This window comes from Crinia signifera, chromosome 4, assembly GCF_055691185.1.
Source record: "Crinia signifera chromosome 4, ASM5569118v1, whole genome shotgun sequence".
Taxonomy (NCBI): domain Eukaryota; kingdom Metazoa; phylum Chordata; class Amphibia; order Anura; family Myobatrachidae; genus Crinia; species Crinia signifera.
This window is the reverse complement of record NC_139220.1, coordinates 339,704,014-339,729,264: the sequence shown is the minus strand read 5'-3', so window position 1 is coordinate 339,729,264 and position 25,251 is coordinate 339,704,014. Positions and strand designations below refer to the sequence as shown.

The following is a 25,251-nucleotide window of genomic DNA, read 5'->3' as shown; positions in this document are numbered from 1 at the left end:
GCAGAGCCGGCCCCAGGTGAGGACAGAGGCAGAGCCGGCCCCAGGTGAGGACAGAGGCAGAGTTTGCCCCGGGGTGAGAACAGAGGCAGAGGCGGCCCCAGGTGAGGACAGAGGCAGAGGCGGCCCCCGGTGAGGACAGAGGCAGAGCCGGCACCAGGTGAGGACAGAGGCAGAGCCGGCCCCAGGTGAGGACAGAGGCAGAGCCGGCCCCAGGTGAGGACAGAGACAGAGCCGGCCCCAGGTGAGGACAGAGGCAGAGCCGGCCCCGGGGTGAGGACAGAGGCAGAGCCGGCCCCGTGGTGAGAACAGAGGCAGAGTCGGCCCCGGGGTGAGGACAGAGGCAGAGTCTTCCCCGGGGTGAGGACAGAGGCAGAGGCGGCCCCCGGTGAGGACAGAGGCAGAGCCGGCACCAGGTGAGGACAGAGGCAGAGCCGGCCCCAGGTGAGGGCAGAGGCAGAGGCGGCCCCAGGTGAGGACAGAGACAGAGCCGGCCCCAGGTGAGGACAGAGGCAGAGCCGGCCCCAGGTGAGGACAGAGGCAGAGCCGGCCCCGGGTTGAGGACAGAGGCAGAGCCGACCCCGGGGTGAGGACAGAGGCAGAGCCGGCCCCGGGGTGAGGACAGAGGCAGAGTCTGCCACGGGGTGAGGACAGAGGCAGAGGCGGCCCCAGGTGAGGACAGAGGCAGAGGCGGCCCCAGGTGAGGACAGAGGCAGAGGCGGCCCCAGGGGAGGACAGAGGCAGAGGCGGCCCCAGGGGAGGACAGAGGCAGAGGCGGCCCCAGGGGAGGACAGAGGCAGAGGCGGCCCCAGGTGAGGACAGAGGCAGAGCCGGCCCCAGGTGAGGACAGAGGCAGAGCCGGCCCCAGGTGAGGACAAAGGCAGAGGTGGCCCCAGGGGAGGACAGAGGCAGAGGCGGCCCCAGGTGAGGACAGAGGCAGAGGCGGCCCCAGGGGAGGACAGAGGCAGAGGCGGCCCCAGGGGAGGACAGAGGCAGAGGCGGCCCCAGGGGAGGACAGAGGCAGAGGCGGCCCCAGGTGAGGACAGAGGCAGAGCCGGCCCCAGGTGAGGACAGAGGCAGAGCCGGCCCCAGGTGAGGACAAAGGCAGAGGTGGCCCCAGGGGAGGACAGAGGCAGAGGCAGCCCCAGGTGAGGACAGAGGCAGAGGCGGCCCCAGGTGAGCACAGAGGCAGAGGCAGCCCCAGGTGAGGACAGAGGCAGAGGCAGCCCCAGGTGAGGACAGAGGCAGAGGCGGCCCCAGGGGAGGACAGAGGCAGAGCCGGCCCCAGGTGAGGACAGAGGCAGAGCCGGCCCCAGGTGAGGACAGAGGCAGAGTTTGCCCCGGGGTGAGAACAGAGGCAGAGGCGGCCCCAGGTGAGGACAGAGGCAGAGGCGGCCCCAGGTGAGGACAGAGGCAGAGGCGGCCCCAGGTGAGGACAGAGGCAGAGGCGGCCCCAGGTGAGGACAGAGGCAGAGGCGGCCTCAGGTGAGGACAGAGGCAGAGGCAGCCCCAGGTGAGGACAGAGGCAGAGGCGGCCCCAGGGGAGGACAGAGGCAGAGCCGGCCCCAGGTGAGGACAGAGGCAGAGCCGGCCCCAGGTGAGGACAGAGGCAGAGTTTGCCCCGGGGTGAGAACAGAGGCAGAGGCGGCCCCAGGTGAGGACAGAGGCAGAGGCGGCCCCAGGTGAGGACAGAGGCAGAGGCGGCCCCAGGTGAGGACAGAGGCAGAGGCGGCCCCAAGCACTGCTGTAGTAGGAAGTTTGGTGGTAGAGGGAGAGTTGTACTAATGGCGGATATATGTACATGTGATTGGTACAGTGTTGGTGCAATGTGTGATGGGAGGGACCACATGAGTTTATCCCTGTACATCTCGCTCAGAGAGAGTTCCCGCCTCTGCCCCAAACACTGGCAGCCTAACAATCTCGCTGCGTCTACGGCCACTCTGGTAATTACAGTGACCAGCATGGACCAGTGACTTACTGTATAAAGTAATGTACTCTTCCTTACAGGACATGTCACCAGAATATCAGGAATTCAGGGATATCCGTGAGGACACAGCATCAGGAAGCAGCGCAGGATTCCGCTTGTGGAGGAAACAAGGTAACAAACCATCTGATCTCAGCCATGAAAATGTATTTATCACCGGTTATTTATATAGCCACCACTTACTGCGCGGCGCTGTAGTAGTAGTAATACGTTTATTTCTAACATATCGCTTTATTCATTTCTTCCAAAAATTTGGTGTCAAAAATTATTTTTAAAGCAGATTAGTTATATAAATGTTTTGTTTGTTATAAGCACATTGGTACAGTACTGTATGTCTGGTGATAGGATATACAGTACTGTAATATTAGGAGCATATCTCTATGACAGCAGGGGTTACAGGCAGTAGAAGTAGAGTGTTATTGCTACTATAAAGAGAGGCCGTGCCCAGGACAGCAGTACCCACAGCACCCCCCTATTGGCAGCCCTGATCACTCTTATATAGCCCATCCCTGGTAAGTGAAAGCGATAGTGATTTGTTCAGTCCCCAGAGTGACCCGCATAGTTGCCGATGTACTTGCACAGGGGTGTAAGAATAGAGGTGGGCAGTGGGCGTTCCCATGTAAATACGGGGGGCAGCTGACATCACAGGAAGTCAGCTGCCAGCCCTGTTCTCGGACCAGGACACCACAAGTGTAATGGGCCCCATACATCAGCAATCACAATTAATGGATTTCCAGATCCAGGGATATTTTGGCCAGATAAATGGATTCTGCAATCTATCTGACTTTGCCCACACATTACAGATTTATTTCAGTGCTCGGCAGATTTTTCCATCTAAAGATTGCATCTTCATATCTGGAAATTGCCCAATCGATTGCTGTTCATAATGTAAATAGATGAAGAAGACGAATTGGGAATGCCCACACATATAAAAAAGATCTGCAGATAATACCAGATGATTAAACATGTTTAAAAACCTGATTAAGCAATCGATTGGCGATTTTGATTGGGAGCCCACACATCTAAAATAAATTGTGGCAATCATCTCCATATCTGAAAATTGTCACAATTAATTGCTGATGTATGGGGCCCTTAAGGTCTAAATGGGCCTGGAGCTGAAATGATCAAGGGCCTATTATGCGCAATAATAGGGATTGTGGCCAGCACCTAATAATGTGGGGGGCGTGACCAGTGTTCTGGTTGGGTGGTCTGCTCATGGGTGTGTCTGTATTTGTGTAAATACTTTCAACTAATTATATATATAGTAGTTAAAATATAACTTTTATTCGGTATATACTAAAAGGTGAGTATATGGGTTTTACTCACTGAATCAATTCATGTAAAAAAAAACAACAATAAATAAAATCGCTGCAAAAATATTTTAGGGAGAATTGAAGGCTCTTCCGGGATACTAAGTAGTGTGGTATGGTATGATCCTCATATACTGTATCCTCTGATGCCAACCGATAATGGGTTTAAATCATGGGATCGTTTTCATAAAATACCAAACAGTCCCAGGGGATAGACAAGAGCAACAGATTAGTGATGCGGCTATACCACATGTGCAGGTATCGTATACCGGTAGTCAGAGTAGAGCGTGCGGCTGTACCACGTGTGCAGGTATCTTATAGCCGGTAGTCAGAGTAGAGAGTAAGGCTGTACCACGTGTGCAGGTATCGTATAGCCGGTAGTCAGAGTAGAGCGTGCGGCTGTACCACGTGTGCAGGTATCGTATAGCCGGTAGTCAGAGTAGAGCGTGCGGCTGTAACACGTGTGCAGGTATCGTATAGCCGGTAGTCAGAGAAGAGCGTGCGGCTGTACCACGTGTGCCGGTATCGTATAGCCGGTAGTCAGAGTAGAGCGTGCGGCCGTGCCACGTGTGCAGGTATCGTATAGCCGGTAGTCAGAGTAGAGCGTGCGGCTGTACCACGTGTGCAGGTATCATATAGCTCAGGGCTGGGCAATTGCGGCCCTCCAGATGTTGAGGAACTACACATCCCAGCATGCCTTGCATCAGTTTCAGCATGGCCACATAGCAAAACTAATGCAAAGCATCCTGGGATGTGTAGTTCCTCAACATCTGGAGGGCCGCATTTGCCCAGCCCTGATATAGCTGGTAGTCAGAGTAGAGCGTGCGGCTGTACAACGTGTGCCGGTATCGTATAGCCGGTAGTCAGAGTAGAGCGTGCGGCTGTACCACGTGTGCAGGTATCGTATAGCCGGTAGTCAGAGAAGAGCGTGCGGCTGTACCACGTGTGCCGGTATCGTATAGCCGGTAGTCAGAGTAGAGCGTGCGGCCGTGCCACGTGTGCAGGTATCGTATAGCCGGTAGTCAGAGTAGAGCGTGCGGCTGTACCACGTGTGCAGGTATCGTATAGCCGGTAGTCAGAGTAGAGCGTGCGGCTGTACCACGTGTGCAGGTATCGTATAGCCGGTAGTCAGAGTAGAGCGTGCGGCTGTACCACGTGTGCAGGTATCGTATAGCCGGTAGTCAGAGTAGAGCGTGCGGCTGTACCACGTGTGCAGGTATCGTATAGCCGGTAGTCAGAGTAGAGCGTGCGGCTGTACCACGTGTGCAGGTATCGTATAGCCGGTAGTCAGAGTAGAGCGTGCGGCTGTACCACGTGTGCAGGTATCGTATAGCCGGTAGTCAGAGTAGAGCGTGCGGCTGTACCACGTGTGCAGGTATCGTATAGCCGGTAGTCAGAGTAGAGCGTGCGGCTGTACCACGTGTGCAGGTATCGTATAGCCGGTATTCAGAGTAGAGCGTGCGGCTGTGCCACGTGTGCAGGTATCGTATAGCCGGTAGTCAGAGTAGAGCGTGCGGCTGTACCACGTGTGCAGGTATCGTATAGCCGGTAGTCAGAGTAGAGCGTGCGGCTGTACCACGTGTGCAGGTATCGTATAGCCGGTAGTCAGAGTAGAGCGTGCGTCTGTACCACGTGTGCAGGTACCGTATAGCCGGTAGTCAGAGTAGAGCGTGCGGCTGTACCACGTGTGCAGGTACCGTATAGCCGGTAGTCAGAGTAGAGCGTGCGGCTGTGCCACGTGTGCAGGTATCGTATAGCCTGTAGTCAGAGTAGAGCGTGCGGCTATACCACGTGTGCAGGTATCGTATAGCCGGTAGTCAGAGTAGAGCGTGCGGCTGTACAACGTGTGCCGGTATCGTATAGCCGGTAGTCAGAGTAGAGCGTGCGGCTGTACCACGTGTGCAGGTATCGTATAGCCGGTAGTCAGAGTAGAACGTGCGGCTGTGCCACGTGTGCAGGTATCGTATAGCCGGTAGTCAGAGTAGAGCGTGCGGCTGTACCACGTGTGCAGGTATCGTATAGCCGGTAGTCAGAGTAGAGCGTGCGGCTGTACCACGTGTGCAGGTATCGTATAGCCGGAAGTCAGAGTAGAGCGTGCGGCTGTACCACGTGTGCAGGTATCGTATAGCCGGTAGTCAGAGTAGAGCGTGCGGCTGTACCACGTGTGCAGGTATCGTATAGCCGGTAGTCAGAGTAGAGCGTGCGGCTGTACCACGTGTGCAGGTATCGTATAGCCGGTAGTCAGAGTAGAGCGTGCGGCTGTACCACGTGTGCAGGTATCGTATAGCCGGTAGTCAGAGTAGAGCGTGCGGCTGTACCACGTGTGCAGGTATCGTATAGCCGGTAGTCAGAGTAGAGCGTGCGGCTGTACCACGTGTGCAGGTGTCGTATAGCCGGTAGTCAGAGTAGAGCGTGCGGCTGTACCACGTGTGCAGGTACCGTATAGCCGGTAGTCAGAGTAGAGCGTGCGGCTGTACCACGTGTGCAGGTACCGTATAGCCGGTAGTCAGAGTAGAGCGTGCGGCTGTGCCACGTGTGCAGGTATCGTATAGCCTGTAGTCAGAGTAGAGCGTGCGGCTATACCACGTGTGCAGGTATCGTATAGCCGGTAGTCAGAGTAGAGCGTGCGGCTGTACCACGTGTGCAGGTATCGTATAGCTGGTAGTCAGAGTAGAGCGTGCGGCTGTACAACGTGTGCCGGTATCGTATAGCCGGTAGTCAGAGTAGAGCGTGCGGCTGTACCACGTGTGCAGGTATCGTATAGCCGGTAGTCAGAGTAGAACGTGCGGCTGTGCCACGTGTGCAGGTATCGTATAGCCGGTAGTCAGAGTAGAGCGTGCGGCTGTGCCACGTGTGCAGGTATCGTATAGCTGGTAGTCAGAGTAGAGCGCGCGGCTGTACCACGTGTGCAGGTATCGTATAGCCGGTAGTCAGAGTAGAGCGTGCGGCTGTACCACGTGTGCAGGTATCGTATAGCCGGTAGTCAGAGTAGAGCGTGCGGCTGTACCACGTGTGCAGGTGTCGTATAGCCGGTAGTCAGAGTAGAGCGTGCGGCTGTACCACGTGTGCAGGTATCGTATAGCCGGTAGTCAGAGTAGAGCGTGCGGCTGTACCACGTGTTCAGGTATCGTATAGCCGGTAGTCAGAGTAGAGCGTGCGGCTGTGCCACGTGTGCAGGTATCATATAGCCGGTAGTCAGAGTAGAGCGTGCGGCTGTACCACATGTGCAGGTATCGTATAGCCGGTAGTCAGAGTAGAGCGTGCGGCTGTACCACGTGTGCAGGTATCGTATAGCCGGTAGTCAGAGTAGAGCGTGCGGCTGTACCACATGTGCAGGTATCGTATAGCCGGTAGTCAGAGTAGAGCATGCGGCTGTGCCACGTGTGCAGGTATCGTATAGCCGGTAGTCAGAGTAGAGCGTGCGGCTGTACCACGTGTGCAGGTATCGTATAGCCGGTAGTCAGAGTAGAGCGTGCGGCTGTACCACGTGTGCAGGTATCGTATAGCCGGTAGTCAGAGTAGAGCGTGCGGCTGTACCACGTGTGCAGGTATCGTATAGCCGGTAGTCAGAGTAGAGCGTGCGGCTGTACCATGTGTGCAGGTATCGTATAGCCGGTAGTCAGAGTAGAGCGTGCGGCTGTACCACGTGTGCAGGTACCGTATAGCCGGTAGTCAGAGTAGAGCGTGCGGCTGTACCACGTGTGCAGGTACCGTATAGCCGGTAGTCAGAGTAGAGCGTGCGGCTGTACCACGTGTGCAGGTATCGTATAGCCGGTAGTCAGAGTAGAGCGTGCGGCTGTGCCACGTGTGCAGGTATCGTATAGCCGGTAGTCAGAGTAGAGCGTGCGGCTGTACCACGTGTGCAGGTATCGTATAGCCGGTAGTCAGAGTAGAGCGTGCGGCTGTGCCACGTGTGCAGGTATCGTATAGCCGGTAGTCAGAGTAGAGCGTGCGTCCTTACCACGTGTGCAGGTATCGTATAGCCGGTAGTCAGAGTAGAGCGTGCGGCTGTACCACGTGTGCAGGTAACATATAGCCGGTAGTCAGAGTAGAGCGTGCGGCCGTACCACGTGTGCAGGTAACGTATAGCCGGTAGTCAGAGTAGAGCGTGCGGCCTTACCACGTGTGCAGGTAACGTATAGCCGGTAGTCAGAGTAGAGCGTGCGGCTGTACCACGTGTGCAGGTATCGTATAGCCGGTAGTCAGAGTAGAGCGTGCGGCTGTACCACGTGTGCAGGTATCGTATAGCCGGTAGTCAGAGAAGAGCGTGCGGCTGTACCACGTGTGCAGGTATCGTATAGCCGGTAGTCAGAGTAGAGCGTGCGGCTGTACCACGTGTGCAGGTATCGTATAGCCGGTAGTCAGAGTAGAGCGCGCGGCTGTACCACGTGTGCAGGTATCGTATAGCCGGTAGTCAGAGTAGAGCGTGCGGCTGTACCACGTGTGCAGGTATTGTATAGCCGGTAGTCAGAGTAGAGCGTGCGGCTGTACCACGTGTGCAGGTATCGTATAGCCGGTAGTCAGAGTAGAGCGTGCGGCTGTACCACGTGTGCAGGTATCGTATAGCCGGTAGTCAGAGTAGAGCATGCGGCTGTACCACGTGTGCAGGTATCGTATAGCCGGTAGTCAGAGTAGAGCGTGCGGCCGTGCCACGTGTGCAGGTATCGTATAGCCGGTAGTCAGAGTAGAGCATGCGGCTGTACCACGTGTGCAGGTATCGTATAGCCATTAGTCAGAGTAGAGCGTGCGGCTGTACCACGTGTGCAGGTATCGTATAGCCGGTAGTCAGAGTAGAGCGTGCGGCTGTACCACGTGTGCAGGTATCGTATAGCCGGTAGTCAGAGTAGAGCGTGCGGCTGTACTACGTGTGCAGGTATCGTATAGCCGTTAGTCAGAGTAGAGCGTGCGGCTGTACCACGTGTGCAGGTATCGTATAGCCGGTAGTCAGAGTAGAGCGTGCGGCTGTACCACGTGTGCAGGTATCGTATAGCCGGTAGTCAGAGTAGAGCGTGCGGCTGTACCACGTGTGCAGGTATCGTATAGCCGGTAGTCAGAGTAGAGCGTGCGGCTGTACTACGTGTGCAGGTATCGTATAGCCGTTAGTCAGAGTAGAGCGTGCGGCTGTACCTCGTGTGCAGGTATCGTATAGCCGGTAGTCAGAGTAGAGCGTGCGGCTGTACCACGTGTGCAGGTATCGTATAGCCGGTAGTCAAAGTAGAGCGTGCGGCTGTACCACGTGTGCAGGTATCGTATAGCCGGTAGTCAGAGTAGAGCGTGCGTCTGTGCCACGTGTGCAGGTATCGTATAGCCGGTAGTCAGAGTAGAGCGTGCGGCTGTACCACGTGTGCAGGTATCGTATAGCCGGTAGTCAGAGTAGAGCGTGCGGCTGTGCCACGTGTGCAGGTATCGTATAGCCGGTAGTCAGAGTAGAGCGTGCGGCTGTACCACGTGTGCAGGCATCGTATAGCCGGTAGTCAGAGTAGAGCGTGCGGCTGTGCCACGTGTGCAGGTATCGTATAGCCGGTAGTCAGAGTAGAGCGCGCGGCTGTACCACGTGTGCAGTTATCGTATAGCCGGTAGTCAGAGTAGAGCGTGCGGCTGTACCATGTGTGCAGTTATCGTATAGCCGGTAGTCAGAGTAGAGCGTGCGGCTGTACCACGTGTGCAGGCATCATATAGCCGGTAGTCAGAGTAGAGCGTGCGGCTGTACCACGTGTGCAGGCATCGTATAGCCGGTAGTCAGAGTAGAGCGTGCGGCTGTACCACGTGTGCAGGCATCGTATAGCCGGTAGTCAGAGTAGAGCGTGCGGCTGTGCCACGTGTGCAGGTATCGTATAGCCGGTAGTCAGAGTAGAGCGTGCGGCTGTACCACGTGTGCAGGTATCGTATAGCCGGTAGTCAGAGTAGAGCGTGCGGCTGTACCACGTGTGCAGGTATCGTATAGACAGTAGTCAGAGTAGAGCATGCGGCCTTACCACGTGTGCAGGTATAGTATAGCCGGTAGTCAGAGTAGAGCGTGCGGCTGTACCACGTGTGCAGGTATCGTATAGCCGGTAGTCAGAGTAGAGCGTGCGGCTGTACCACGTGTGCAGGTATCGTTTAGCCGGTAGTCAAAGTATAGCGTGCGGCTGTACCACGTGTGCAGGTATCATATAGCCGGTAGTCAGAGTAGAGCGCGCGGCTGTACCACGTGTGCAGGTATCGTATAGCCGGTAGTCAGAGTAGAGCGTGTGGCTGTACCACGTGTGCAGGTACCGTATAGGCGGTAGTCAGAGTAGAGCTTGCGGCTGTACCACGTGTGCAGGTACCGTATAGCCGGTAGTCAGAGTAGAGCGTGCGGCTGTACCACGTGTGCAGGTATCGTATAGCCGGTAGTCAGAGTAGAGCTTGCGGCTGTACCACGTGTGCAGGTATCGTATAGCCGGTAGTCAGAGTAGAGCGCGCGGCTGTACCACGTGTGCAGGCATCGTATAGCCGGTAGTCAGAGTAGAGCGTGCGGCTGTACCACGTGTGCAGGTATCGTACCAAGCCTGTGAGGGCCGCGTTGTTTCCTGTGGTTGTATTCATGAGCCTTCACCTCCTCTGGATTGAGGGCACCAGAGCAAGTATCCCAGCTTGGCTTACAAAACAAGTCCTGAGTGAGGTCTTCTGTATATATTTGGGGACTGATTCATGAAATACAGAGCAGTCGGTGACATGTGACTGTCCCCAGGGGTAGAATCACGTCATCCTCCTTCTCTGTCCCCACAGGTCTCGCTATGTGCAGAGGGGCCTCCCAGTCCCACTATCTGATCTGCGCTCTGTCCTATGCTGTTCTCCTCATCGCCATCATCATCCTCGCAGTGACCATGACAAGTGAGTGATGTCATCGTATCAGCTTATATCTGCGCACTGTGTGTGTGGGGGGTAGGGGTAGGTACCAGGGATGCTGCAGAAAGTCACCTCTGGGCGTATGATGGAGGCCCCACTGCTGATATCGCTGTGATCACACCCATCTACTGGGAGTGTCACAGAAGTGTCACGGGTGCATAGGCCAATGGTAGTGTGCAGACAGAGGTGGGACCCCAGCATGGGGCTGGTGTAGGCACAGACACTACCGGTGGGGACTGCGTATGTCAGAGCAGTGGGCACAGGCAGACTCTCCCATTAGCGTAAGCAGGCTGCTCTGTCTACACATTAACCTGCTGTGCGATATATTGTAATGCCTGCAGGGGGCGTCTGACAGGAAAAACACCTCAACAATGCCTGTCCCTGGCCTCCATGTATCCTACTCCCTCGGCCTCTGTGCATCCTGCTCCCGTGACCTCCATGCATCCTGCTCCCCTGGCCTCTGTGCATCCTGCTCCCAGGCCTTAGTGTGTACTGCTCCCCTGGCCTCCATGCGTCCTGCTCCCCCCTGCCTCCATGCATCCTGCTCCCCTGGCCTCCGTACATCCTTCTCCCCGGCCTCCATGCATCCTGCTCCCCTGGCCTCCGTGCATCCTGCTCCCCTGGCCTCCGTACATCCTTCTCCCCGGCCTCCGTGCATCCTGCTCCCCTGGCCTCCGTGCATCCTGCTCCCCGGCCTCCGTACATCCTTCTCCCCGGCCTCCATGCATCCTGCTCCCCTGGCCTCCGTGCATCCTTCTCCCCGGCCTCCATGCATCCTGCTCCCCTGGCCTCATAATACTCATTGGTTTGGCTGTTATGTTTGACACTGACAACCACCATCTCCTCCTGAGCTTCCTCCTCTCCTCCATCAGAAGCTTTGACTCTGTTCTCTGGTGGTTCTTCTCCTACCTTATTATCATTCTCTATCACCTCCCAGGCATTTCCTGCTGCCATCTCCCAAGGGTTCCTTCTTCGACCCCTTCTCTTCTCACTCTGCATCTCTAGATTCTCTCCTTCCATCATCTCTATCATCCCTCACCACCTTCTGCCATCTCATGTCCTAGAGCTCCCTCACACTTTATATGGCCAAGAACAATCTCATTGTCTTCTGCCCTCCCAGGAAACCCAAACCACCCCTCACAGTGTTGATGACATCACCCTCACTTCTGTTGTCCAAGTCCACAGAACTCCATGTCCTTTGTATCTCCACTCCCTACATTCAGGCAATCTCTCAGTCTTGCTGCTTCCAGTTAAGGGGCATTTCCACATTCCGTCGTTGCTCTGTCCCAGGTTCTACCACAACTCTCCTTCATGTGCTCATCATTTCTGGCTTATTCTACATCCTCCGCTCTGTCCCGTCACTCCCTTCTCCATGCTACAAGCAATACTTACTGCTGGTGCCCATCTCTTGGTCCTCTCCTACTCTATGGCATTTGCCTCGTCTTCTGCACCCTGCATTACTGGCTCCGTGTGCATCTCAGATTCCAGCCCGAACCTCACATAGAAAGTACAAACCCACCTAAATACAGGACTGTGTCTCTCTCCACTGCTCCTTCTATCTCTACCTCACCATCATCCTGTGTCGCTTCTGATCACACTCCCCCCCAAGTGCCCACCTTTCCAAAGCTTTGAGGGCCTCCTCAAAATGCAGCTTTTCATCTTTCCAGCTGTCCTCATAACTCACCACGTACCCTCCATGTATTCTTCCCAGTTCACCTTCCAATGGTTCACCCACTTCCCCTTATTATGTAAGCAGGGCCCTTTGTGTTTCCCCTATCGTTATCTATGTCACCGGTGCTCCTGGTCTCCTGCTCCCTATAAGTATAACCCATACGCTGGGTACAGGGTCACTGAGTGCTGGATTTATTACACCCCCATTACTCACCACTGAGTGCTCCTCTAGGGTACATGCCCCTGGTATTTGTCCTACAGCGCTGTTGTGTAGTGTTTGTACTGTACTTATTCTATTGGTGGCTCAGATAATGTGTAAGGAGCATTGTAAGTGTTGTCTTGCTTTCCACCATAGACAATGGGGTGAACCGGACAGAGCAGAGCTTCAGTTCCGGGCTGGGAAATCTGAGTGCGAACTTCACCTCAATAACGGATCATCTGTCCCAGGCGGGTGAGTGACCCCACAGGGGGCGGGCAGGGCCGATTCTGGGCTCAGTCTTCTTACCCTGTTACTATTTCCTGCCCACAGGAACCGGAATACAGGAGAAGCTCAAGGCCATGGAGGCAGCAATAAAGGACAAGTCTAATGGTGAGAGATGGTGGAGTTATAATGGGAGAATGATGGGCGACAAGGGATGGAGCTTGGACCTGTGGTCACTGTGGGCTGGGATATAGGGCTATGTATCCCACTGTTGCCACGTATAATGGTCACTGTGGGCTGGGATATAGGGCTATGTATCCCACTGCTGCCACGTGTAATGGTCAGTATGGGCTGGGATATAGGACTACGTATCCCACTGCTGCCACGTATAATGGTAAGTGTGGGCTGGGATATAGGGCCACGTATCCCACTGCTGCCACGTATAATGGTTAGTGTGGGCTTGGATATGGGACCACATCTTCCACTTGGACTACTTACTACCCCTTCCATCATTTACCCAGCACTTCTCACTTCCACATGTAATGATTAGACTACTTACAAACCTTTCAGCTCTTACCCCACACTTCCTACTTGCCACATATAGTGGTCAGACTCCTTATTACCCCCCACACTTTTCAATAACCTCAACTGCCAAGTATAATGGTCAGACTACATTCTACCCCTTCCATCTCTTACCCAACACTCCTACCTGCCACGTATAATGGTCAGACACCCTACTGTATCATCCACCTTTTACCCAATACTCCCACCTGCCATGCATAATGATCAGACTACTTACTGCCCCTTCTATCTCTTACCCAACACTCCCACCTGCCACGTATAATGGTCAGACTCCTTACTATTCCTTCCACCTCTTACCCAACACTCCCACCTGCCACCTATAATGATCAGACTCCCTACTGCATCATCCACCTTTTACCCAACACTCCCACCTGCCATGCATAATGATCAGACTCCTTATTGCCCCTTCCATCTCTTACCCAACACTCCTACCTGCCACGTATAATGGTCAGACTCATTACTGCATCATCCACCTTTTACCCAACACTCCCACCTGCCATGTATAATGGTCAGACTCCTTACTATTCCTTCCACCTCTTACCCAACACTCCCACCTGCCACGTATAATGATCAGACTCCCTACTGCATCATCCACATTTTACCTAACACTCCCACCTGCCATGCATAATGATCAGACTCCTTATTGCCCCTTCGAACTCTTACCCAACACTCCCACATATAATGATCAGACTCCTTACTACCCCTTTTGTTTCCCACCGCATCTGTCATGTTCCGCTGCGGCATTGGACACGGCCACGGCTACTCACCCCGCCAGGTGCATCGGTCCCTGCGCCGTGTCAGTGCTTGGCTTAGGGGGTCCAGGAGGGCAGCCTGATGCGGTGGGTCTGGCGGCGAGTCGGGGTCCGGCTCCCAGGACCGGTGCCGCCATCTTGGCCGTGTCATGTGACCGGCAGGCGGCAGGTAGGGATGATTTATCCCTTCTGTGCAGGGGGGCTGGTCTGATCTGGCTGGGCAGGGCTATAAATCCCAGCAGCAGCCCCCAGTGTCATTGTGTGGTACAGGAAACAGGAATTACCCAAGCCAAGTCGGCCATTTAGTTACAGTTACTATACAGTATATATCTCCAGGAGTTTCCTAAGCCAAGTCAGCCATGTACATTAGTTATCTATCTCCAGGAGTTTCCTAAGCCAAGTCGGCCATTTACATTACAGTTATCTATCTCCAGGAGTTTCCTAACCCAAGTCGGCCATTTACATTACAGTTATCTATCTCCAGGAGTTTCCTAACCCAAGTCGGCCATTTATGTTACAGTAAAAGGTCCTGCTGCTCTCATGTTTAGCCGGTCTGCTTGCAGACTGTTAGTCTCCGTGTGCACGTGAGTTCTCCCAGTGAGGGGTCGCGACCTGCTGTCCAAATGCAGCGAAACCCAAACCTCCTTGCGGGATTCCCTGATGAAGACTGCTGGGCAGTTAGACTCTGCTCCCTCGCTAAGGAGTTCCTGCCAATACTCACAGCCAGAGATTTATGCAACGGTCTTACATTCAACCCGCTAAGTTTCAAGGGCCTCCAGGGCAGCCCACAATGGGACAGTCACCTGAGGTGGGTCCTCAATACCCGCCGCTCGTGACAGTTTGTCCCAGCCACATGGATTCTGTCTCAGGGTTTGACTTTGGGTCAGAGCTGCTTCAGCGGATTGCTTTCCGCTTGGAAGGCTTAGAGAATTCACAGTGACAATTAGCACAAGGGTTGCAAGATATTTTCCACCGGCAGGACCTCCTGAAAGTCTCATTATTTAAAGCCCTGTCACCCCCATGCTCAGCCGCGGAGACGGTCCGGCCTCCATCCAGCGTTGTCTCCTCTCCTGGACAGCTACATCTCCTGCCTCCAAGCATATTGATTGGTCATCCATGCAGATCCTCTCCTGGAGCTCCTTTTGCTTAAAGTCCTGCTGAACGAAGGTAATTCCTTTGTGCATTGCTGAACCGGATGGACAGGCGGGGATTCCTGACCCATATCATTCATTCACGGATGTATTTAACAAGAAAGCCGCGGACTCCTTACCTCCACATCGGGAATGGGATTGCCCCATACACCTGGTACCTGGGAGGAGTCCTCCCCATGGTGGTATTTACCCACTGTCCCTACCCGAGACCAAAGCAATGTTAGAGTATATCACCGAGAATTTACAGAAGGCTTCATCCGTCCATCTTCTTCACCGGACGGGGCCGGCTTATTCTTTGCAAAGAAAAAGGATGGCTCTCTTCGCCCCTGCATCGATCAGTGTTAACGAGATCACCGTCAAGAATCGTTATTTTTTGCCCCTCATTCCAGAATTTTTTCAAAGCAAGACTTACGAGGAGCCTATAACCTGATCCGAATATGCAAAAGGGACAAATGGAAGATGGCTTTTAACACCAGGGATGGGCATTATGAATATCTGGTGATGCCATTAAGACTCTGTAATGCCCACGCTGTCTTCCAAAGCTTCATGAATGAGATCTTACGAGATCTCCTCTATTCATCGGTAGTAGTGTATCTGTACGATATCGTGATATTCTCTCGAGATCTAGTTGCCCATCGGAATCAAGTCAAAGAAGTTTTTCGCTGACTCTGTATCTTCGAGGAAACCACCGTTCCCTTCCTTGGGTACATAGTTTCTGCTTGAGCGCCTGCAGATGGACCCAGTTAGCTCACGCCTGGGAGCGGGAGCTTCGGAAGGACATGGGGCTAGGCTGGTCGGGTGCTGCGGCTGGGAGTCCGGATCCTCTGGGTCCAGGTGTGTGGCACCAACAGGGGGAGCAGGGACAACTGACACCGGCGCACCGGAGGCGAGAGGCAGTGCTGGGTCAGCTCTGGCAGCTGCAGAGAGGCGATGGACTTAACCCCTGGCGTGCCGGAGGCAGGAGGCAGCAACTACACCTAGCTTTCAGCTGCCGGGCAGGGGAAGCTGGGGGAGCCCCATCCAGCCCAGTGTCGAGAAGCCCATGAATAATGGCTGCCACAGCACTGACAGAATTAACCCACCATGCTGTGGCACCATCTTGAACAATGGGCTTTATTTGTTGTTGGAGCCGTGGCCATACCTCCCAACTTCTGGCCGAAGGGGGCGGGGAGTATGCAAATGAGGTTGCGGCTTATGCTAATTAGCCGCAACCTCATTTTTATACGAGAATAGACGCTGTGCGCATGCGCACAGCGTCTATTCTATTAGATTGGGGGGTCTCCCAACTGCCACCCCCCGCAGCGGGACAATGCCTGCCGCGGGTGGGACAGCGGGACAGGACCCGAAAATCGGGACTGTCCCGTTGTAATCGTGACAGTTGGGAGGTATGCAGTTTGGATCCTCTGGGTCCAGGTGTGGGGCGCCAGTGGGGGGAGAAGGGACACCCGACACCAGCGTACTGGAGGCAAGAGGCAGTGATGCGTTACCTCAGGTGCCATGGGGAGACGGCCACAGGCAGGGTGTGCTGCAGCCCTGGGTAAGCTCCAGTGTCTGCAGAGAGGCGGTGTACTTAACCCCTGGCATGCTGTAGACAGCAGCTGCACTGCCTAGCCTCCCGCTGCCGGGCAGTGGAAGCAGGGGGAGCCCCAGCCAGCCCAGTGTCGAGGAGCCCCTGCACCAGGATGGCTTTCCTGGGCTGCAGGGCTCAAGGAGCCCAGCGCTGGGATGCACTAGTCCCATCAAAAAAAAATATTGTAAATTGTATGTGCAGCACTGAGCTGAGGCTACAGGTCCCATGCTGCAGTGCTGCAGGGGGGGGGGGGGGGGGTGGGTGTGAAACCTGTGCTGGGAACAGGACTAATACAATGTATGAAGTGGAAAGTGTATTGCAAAGGTATTCACAAATGTAAGCGCTGAGCTGGGACTGAGGCTCCGCAGCTGCAGTGTTATGTGGTATCGGAAGCCTCTGCTGACCACAGGCTCGGTATGATTGGGACTGAGGCTCCGCAGCTGCAGTGTTATGTGGTATCGGAAGCCTCTGCTGACCACAGGCTCCGTATGATTGGGACTGAGGCTCCGCAGCTGTAGTGTTATGTGGTGTCGGAAGCCTCTGCTGACCACAGGCTCCGTATGATTGGGACTGAGGCTCCGCAGCTGTAGTGTTATGTGTTGTTGGAAGCCTCTGCTGACCACAGGCTCGGTATGATTGGGACTGAGGCTCCGCAGCTGTAGTGTTATGTGTTGTCGGAAGCCTCTGCTGACCACAGGCTCGGTATGATTGGGACTGAGGCTCCGCAGCTGCAGTGTTATGTGGTGTTGGAAGCCTCTGCTGACCACAGGCTCCGTATGATTGGGACTGAGGCTCCGCAGCTGCAGTGTTATGTGTTGTTGGAAGCCTCTGCTGACCACAGGCTCTGTATGATTGGGACTGAGGCTCCGCAGCTGCAGTGTTGTGTGTTGTCGGAAGCCTCTGCTGACCACAGGCTCCGTATGATTGGGACTGAGGCTCCGCAGCTGCAGTATTATGTGGTGTCAGAAGCCTCTGCTGACCACAGGCTCCGTATGATTGGGACTGTGGCTCCGCAGCTGTAGTGTTATGTGTTGTCGGAAGCCTCTGCTGACCACAGGCTCTGTATAATTGGGACTGGGGCTCCGCAGCTGCAGTGTTATGTGGTGTCGGAAGCCTCTGCTGACCACAGGCTCCGTATGATTGGGACTGAGGCTCCGCAGCTGCAGTGTTATGTGGTATCAGAAGCCTCTGCTGACCACAGGCTCGGTATGATTGGGACTGAGGCTCCGCAGCTGCAGTGTTATGTGGTGTCGGAAGCCTCTGCTGACCACAGGCTCCGTAAGATTGGGACTGAGGCTCCGCAGCTGTAGTGTTATGTGGTGTCGGAAGCCTCTGCTGACCACAGGCTCGGTATGATTGGGACTGAGGCTCCGCAGCTGCAGTGTTATGTTGTATCGGAAGCCTCTGCTGACCACAGGCTCGGTATGATTGGGACTGAGGCTCCGCAGCTGTAGTGTTATGTGTTGTTGGAAGCCTCTGCTGACCACAGGCTCTGTATGATTGGGACTGAGGCTCCGCAGCTGCAGTGTTATGTGGTGTCGGAAGCCTCTGCTGACCACAGGCTCGGTATGATTGGGACTGAGGCTCCGCAGCTGCAGTGTTATGTGGTGTCGGAAGCCTCTGCTGACCACAGGCTCCGTATGATTGGGACTGAGGCTCCGCAGCTGTAGTGTTATGTGGTGTCGGAAGCCTCTGCTGACCACAGGCTCGGTATGATTGGGACTGAGGCTCCGCAGCTGCAGTGTTATGTGGTATCGGAAGCCTCTGCTGACCACAGGCTCGGTATGATTGGGACTGAGGCTCCGCAGCTGTACGGTTATGTGTTGTTGGAAGCCTCTGCTGACCACAGGCTCTGTATGATTGGGACTGAGGCTCCGCAGCTGCAGTGTTATGTGGTGTCGGAAGCCTCTGCTGACCACAGGCTCGGTATGATTGGGACTGAGGCTCCGCAGCTGCAGTGTTATATGGTGTCGGAAGCCTCTGCTGACCACAGGCTCCGTATGATTGGGACTGAGGCTCCGCAGCTGCAGTGTTATGTGGTGTCGGAAGCCTCTGCTGACCACAGGCTCGGTATAATTGGGACTGGGGCTCCGCAGCTGCAGTGTTATGTGGTGTCGGAAACCTCTGCTGACCACAGGCTCCGTATGATTGGGACTGAGGCTCCGCAGCTGCAGTGTTATGTGGTATCGGAAGCCTCTGCTGACCACAGGCTCCGTATGATTGGGACTGAGGCTCCGCAGCTGCAGTGTTATGTGGTGTCGGAAGCCTCTGCTGACCACAGGCTCCGTATGATTGGGACTGAGGCTCCGCAGCTGCAGTGTTATGTGGTGTCGGAAGCCTCTGCTGACCACAGGCTCCGTATGATTGGGACTGAGGCTCCGCAGCTGCAGTGTTATGTGGTATCGGAAGCCTCTGCTGACCACAGGCTCCGTATGATTGGGACTGAGGCTCCGCAGCTGTAGTGTTATGTGTTGTTGGAAGCCTCTGCTGACCACAGGCTCCGTATGATTGGGACAGAGGCTCCGCAGCTGCAGTGTTATGTGGTGTCGGAAGCCTCTGCTGACCACAGGCTCCGTATGATTGGGACTGAGGCTCCGCAGCTGCAGTGTTATGTGTTGTTGGAAGCCTCTGCTGACCACAGGCTCTGTATGATTGGGACTGAGGCTCCGCAGCTGCAGTGTTGTGTGTTGTCGGAAGCCTCTGCTGACCACAGGCTCCGTATGATTGGGACTGAGGCTCCGCAGCTGCAGTGTTATGTGGTGTCGGAAGCCTCTGCTGACCACAGGCTCCGTATGATTGGGACTGAGGCTCCGCAGCTGTAGTGTTATGTGTTGTCGGAAGCCTCTGCTGACCACAGGCTCGGTATGATTGGGACTGAGGCTCCGCAGCTGCAGTGTTATGTGGTGTTGAAAGCCTCTGCTGACCACAGGCTCCGTATGATTGGGACTGAGGCTCCGCAGCTGCAGTGTTATGTGTTGTTGGAAGCCTCTGCTGACCACAGGCTCTGTATGATTGGGACTGAGGCTCCGCAGCTGCAGTGTTGTGTGTTGTCGGAAGCCTCTGCTGACCACAGGCTCCGTATGATTGGGACTGAGGCTCCGCAGCTGCAGTATTATGTGGTGTCAGAAGCCTCTGCTGACCACAGGCTCCGTGTGATTGGGACTGTGGCTCCGCAGCTGTAGTGTTATGTGTTGTCGGAAGCCTCTGCTGACCACAGGCTCTGTATAATTGGGACTGGGGCTCCGCAGCTGCAGTGTTATGTGGTGTCGGAAGCCTCTGCTGACCACAGGCTCCGTATGATTGGGACTGAGGCTCCGCAGCTGCAGTGTTATGTGGTATCAGAAGCCTCTGCTGACCACAGGCTCGGTATGATTGGGACTGAGGCTCCGCAGCTGCAGTGTTATGTGGTGTCGGAAGCCTCTGCTGACCACAGGCTCCGTAAGATTGGGACTGAGGCTCCGCAGCTGTAGTGTTATGTGGTGTCGGAAGCCTCTGCTGACCACAGGCTCGGTATGATTGGGACTGAGGCTCCGCAGCTGCAGTGTTATGTGTTGTTGGAAACCTCTGCTGACCACAGGCTCTGTATGATTGGGACTGAGGCTCCGCAGCTGCAGTGTTATGTGGTGTCGGAAGCCTCTGCTGACCACAGGCTCTGTATGATTGGGACTGAGGCTCCGCAGCTGCAGTGTTATGTGGTGTCGGAAGCCTCTGCTGACCACAGGCTCCGTATGATTGGGACTGAGGCTCCGCAGCTGTAGTGTTATGTGGTGTCGGAAGCCCCTGCTGACCACAGGCTCGGTATGATTGGGACTGAGGCTCCGCAGCTGCAGTGTTATGTGGTATCGGAAGCCTCTGCTGACCACAGGCTCGGTATGATTGGGACTGAGGCTCCGCAGCTGTACGGTTATGTGTTGTTGGAAGCCTCTGCTGACCACAGGCTCTGTATGATTGGGACTGAGGCTCCGCAGCTGCAGTGTTATGTGGTGTCGGAAGCCTCTGCTGACCACAGGCTCGGTATGATTGGGACTGAGGCTCCGCAGCTGCAGTGTTATATGGTGTCGGAAGCCTCTGCTGACCACAGGCTCCGTATGATTGGGACTGAGGCTCCGCAGCTGCAGTGTTATGTGGTGTCGGAAGCCTCTGCTGACCACAGGCTCGGTATAATTGGGACTGGGGCTCCGCAGCTGCAGTGTTATGTGGTGTCGGAAACCTCTGCTGACCACAGGCTCCGTATGATTGGGACTGAGGCTCCGCAGCTGCAGTGTTATGTGGTATCGGAAGCCTCTGCTGACCACAGGCTCCGTATGATTGGGACTGAGGCTCCGCAGCTGCAGTGTTATGTGGTGTCGGAAGCCTCTGCTGACCACAGGCTCCGTATGATTGGGACTGAGGCTCCGCAGCTGCAGTGTTATGTGGTGTCGGAAGCCTCTGCTGACCACAGGCTCCGTATGATTGGGACTGAGGCTCCGCAGCTGCAGTGTTATGTGGTATCGGAAGCCTCTGCTGACCACAGGCTCCGTATGATTGGGACTGAGGCTCCGCAGCTGTAGTGTTATGTGTTGTTGGAAGCCTCTGCTGACCACAGGCTCCGTATGATTGGGACAGAGGCTCCGCAGCTGCAGTGTTATGTGGTGTCGGAAGCCTCTGCTGACCACAGGCTCCGTATGATTGGGACTGAGGCTCCGCAGCTGCAGTGTTATGTGTTGTTGGAAGCCTCTGCTGACCACAGGCTCTGTATGATTGGGACTGAGGCTCCGCAGCTGTAGTGTTATGTGTTGTTGGAAGCCTCTGCTGACCACAGGCTCCGTATGATTGGGACAGAGGCTCCGCAGCTGCAGTGTTATGTGGTGTCGGAAGCCTCTGCTGACCACAGGCTCCGTATGATTGGGACTGAGGCTCCGCAGCTGCAGTGTTATGTGTTGTTGGAAGCCTCTGCTGACCACAGGCTCTGTATGATTGGGACTGAGGCTCCGCAGCTGCAGTGTTGTGTGTTGTCGGAAGCCTCTGCTGACCACAGGCTCCGTATGATTGGGACTGAGGCTCCGCAGCTGCAGTGTTATGTGGTGTCGGAAGCCTCTGCTGACCACAGGCTCCGTATGATTGGGACTGAGGCTCCGCAGCTGTAGTGTTATGTGTTGTCGGAAGCCTCTGCTGACCACAGGCTCGGTATGATTGGGACTGAGGCTCCGCAGCTGCAGTGTTATGTGGTGTTGAAAGCCTCTGCTGACCACAGGCTCCGTATGATTGGGACTGAGGCTCCGCAGCTGCAGTGTTATGTGTTGTTGGAAGCCTCTGCTGACCACAGGCTCTGTATGATTGGGACTGAGGCTCCGCAGCTGTAGTGTTATGTGTTGTCGGAAGCCTCTGCTGACCACAGGCTCGGTATGATTGGGACTGAGGCTCCGCAGCTGCAGTGTTATGTGGTGTTGAAAGCCTCTGCTGACCACAGGCTCCGTATGATTGGGACTGTGGCTCCGCAGCTGTAGTGTTATGTGTTGTCGGAAGCCTCTGCTGACCACAGGCTCTGTATAATTGGGACTGGGGCTCCGCAGCTGCAGTGTTATGTGGTGTCGGAAGCCTCTGCTGACCACAGGCTCCGTATGATTGGGACTGAGGCTCCGCAGCTGCAGTGTTATGTGGTATCAGAAGCCTCTGCTGACCACAGGCTCGGTATGATTGGGACTGAGGCTCCGCAGCTGCAGTGTTATGTGGTGTCGGAAGCCTCTGCTGACCACAGGCTCCGTAAGATTGGGACTGAGGCTCCGCAGCTGTAGTGTTATGTGGTGTCGGAAGCCTCTGCTGACCACAGGCTCGGTATGATTGGGACTGAGGCTCCGCAGCTGCAGTGTTATGTTGTATCGGAAGCCTCTGCTGACCACAGGCTCGGTATGATTGGGACGGAGGCTCCGCAGCTGTAGTGTTATGTGTTGTTGGAAACCTCTGCTGACCACAGGCTCTGTATGATTGGGACTGAGGCTCCGCAGCTGCAGTGTTATGTGGTGTCGGAAGCCTCTGCTGACCACAGGCTCTGTATGATTGGGACTGAGGCTCCGCAGCTGCAGTGTTATGTGGTGTCGGAAGCCTCTGCTGACCACAGGCTCCGTATGATTGGGACTGAGGCTCCGCAGCTGTAGTGTTATGTGGTGTCGGAAGCCCCTGCTGACCACAGGCTCGGTATGATTGGGACTGAGGCTCCGCAGCTGCAGTGTTATGTGGTATCGGAAGCCTCTGCTGACCACAGGCTCGGTATGATTGGGACTGAGGCTCCGCAGCTGTACGGTTATGTGTTGTTGGAAGCCTCTGCTGACCACAGGCTCTGTATGATTGGGACTGAGGCTCCGCAGCTGCAGTGTTATGTGGTGTCGGAAGCCTCTGCTGACCACAGGCTCGGTATGATTGGGACTGAGGCTCCGCAGCTGCAGTGTTATATGGTGTCGGAAGCCTCTGCTGACCACAGGCTCCGTATGATTGGGACTGAGGCTCCGCAGCTGCAGTGTTATGTGGTGTCGGAAGCCTCTGCTGACCACAGGCTCGGTATAATTGGGACTGGGGCTCCGCAGCTGCAGTGTTATGTGGTGTCGGAAACCTCTGCTGACCACAGGCTCCGTATGATTGGGACTGAGGCTCCGCAGCTGCAGTGTTATGTGGTATCGGAAGCCTCTGCTGACCACAGGCTCCGTATGATTGGGACTGAGGCTCCGCAGCTGCAGTGTTATGTGGTGTCGGAAGCCTCTGCTGACCACAGGCTCCGTATGATTGGGACTGAGGCTCCGCAGCTGCAGTGTTATGTGGTGTCGGAAGCCTCTGCTGACCACAGGCTCCGTATGATTGGGACTGAGGCTCCGCAGCTGCAGTGTTATGTGGTATCGGAAGCCTCTGCTGACCACAGGCTCCGTATGATTGGGACTGAGGCTCCGCAGCTGTAGTGTTATGTGTTGTTGGAAGCCTCTGCTGACCACAGGCTCCGTATGATTGGGACAGAGGCTCCGCAGCTGCAGTGTTATGTGGTGTCGGAAGCCTCTGCTGACCACAGGCTCCGTATGATTGGGACTGAGGCTCCGCAGCTGCAGTGTTATGTGTTGTTGGAAGCCTCTGCTGACCACAGGCTCTGTATGATTGGGACTGAGGCTCCGCAGCTGCAGTGTTGTGTGTTGTCGGAAGCCTCTGCTGACCACAGGCTCCGTATGATTGGGACTGAGGCTCCGCAGCTGCAGTGTTATGTGGTGTCGGAAGCCTCTGCTGACCACAGGCTCCGTATGATTGGGACTGAGGCTCCGCAGCTGTAGTGTTATGTGTTGTCGGAAGCCTCTGCTGACCACAGGCTCTGTATAATTGGGACTGGGGCTCCTCAGCTGCAGTGTTATGTGGTGTCGGAAGCCTCTGCTGACCACAGGCTCCGTATGATTGGGACTGAGGCTCCGCAGCTGCAGTGTTATGTGGTATCGGAAGCCTCTGCTGACCACAGGCTCGGTATGATTGGGACTGAGGCTCCGCAGCTGCAGTGTTATGTGTTGTTGGAAGCCTCTGCTGACCACAGGCTCCGTATGATTGGGACAGAGGCTCCGCAGCTGCAGTGTTATGTGGTGTCGGAAGCCTCTGCTGACCACAGGCTCCGTATGATTGGGACTGAGGCTCCGCAGCTGCAGTGTTGTGTGTTGTTGGAAGCCTCTGCTGACCACAGGCTCTGTATGATTGGGACTGAGGCTCCGCAGCTGCAGTGTTGTGTGTTGTCGGAAGCCTCTGCTGACCACAGGCTCTGTATAATTGGGACTGAGGCTCCGCAGCTGCAGTGTTATGTGGTGTCGGAAGCCTCTGCTGACCACAGGCTCTGTATAATTGGGACTGAGGCTCCGCAGCTGCAGTGTTATGTGGTGTCGGAAGCCTCTGCTGACCACAGGCTCCGTATGATTGGGACTGAGGCTCCGCAGCTGCAGTGTTATGTGGTGTCGGAAGCCTCTGCTGACCACAGGCTCGGTATGATTGGGACTGAGGCTCCGCAGCTGCAGTGTTATGTGTTGTCGGAAACCTCTGCTGACCACAGGCTCCGTATGATTGGGACTGAGGCTCCGCAGCTGCAGTGTTATGTGGTGTCGGAAGCCTCTGCTGACCACAGGCTCCGTATGATTGGGACTGAGGCTCCGCAGCTGTAGTGTTATGTGGTGCCGGAAGCCTCTGCTGACCACAGGCTCGGTATGATTGGGACTGAGGCTCCGCAGCTGCAGTGTTATGTGGTGTCGGAAGCCTCTGCTGACCACAGGCTCCGTATGATTGGGACTGAGGCTCCGCAGCTGCAGTGTTATGTGGTGTCGGAAGCCTCTGCTGACCACAGGCTCCGTATGATTGGGACTGAGGCTCCGCAGCTGCAGTGTTATGTGGTGTCGGAAGCCTCTGCTGACCACAGGCTCGGTATGATTGGGACTGACGCTCCGCAGCTGCAGTGTTATGTGGTGTCGGAAGCCTCTGCTGACCACAGGCTCCGTATGATTGGGACTGAGGCTCCGCAGCTGTAGTGTTATGTGGTGCCGGAAGCCTCTGCTGACCACAGGCTCCGTATGATTGGGACTGAGGCTCCGCAGCTGCAGTGTTATGTGTTGTTGGAAGCCTCTGCTGACCACAGGCTCGGTATGATTGGGACTGAGGCTCCGCAGCTGTAGTGTTATGTGTTGTTGGAAGCCTCTGCTGACCACAGGCTCGGTATGATTGGGACTGAGGCTCCGCAGCTGCAGTGTTATGTGGTATCGGAAGCCTCTGCTGACCACAGGCTCCATATGATTGGGACTGAGGCTCCGCAGCTGTAGTGTTATGTGTTGTTGGAAGCCTCTGCTGACCACAGGCTCCGTATGATTGGGACTGAGGCTCCGCAGCTGCAATGTTATGTGGTGTTGGAAGCCTCTGCTGACCACAGGCTCCGTATGATTGGGACTGAGGCTCCGCAGCTGCAGT

General features: G+C 55.5%; 1 protein-coding gene across 1 annotated transcript in view; it reads left to right on the top strand.

The window, feature by feature from the left end:
• Window positions 1-25,251, top strand: part of LOC146076066 (C-type lectin domain family 10 member A-like) — a 97,571-nt gene that overhangs the window by 3,409 nt on the left and 68,911 nt on the right. The window contains exons 2-5 of the mRNA XM_083185895.1: window positions 2,005-2,095; window positions 10,042-10,146; window positions 12,188-12,283; window positions 12,362-12,421. Coding sequence (XP_083042021.1) covers window positions 2,008-2,095; window positions 10,042-10,146; window positions 12,188-12,283; window positions 12,362-12,421 — 349 coding nt within the window. The 5' untranslated portion in view covers window positions 2,005-2,007. The remainder of the gene's footprint in view (window positions 1-2,004; window positions 2,096-10,041; window positions 10,147-12,187; window positions 12,284-12,361; window positions 12,422-25,251) is intronic.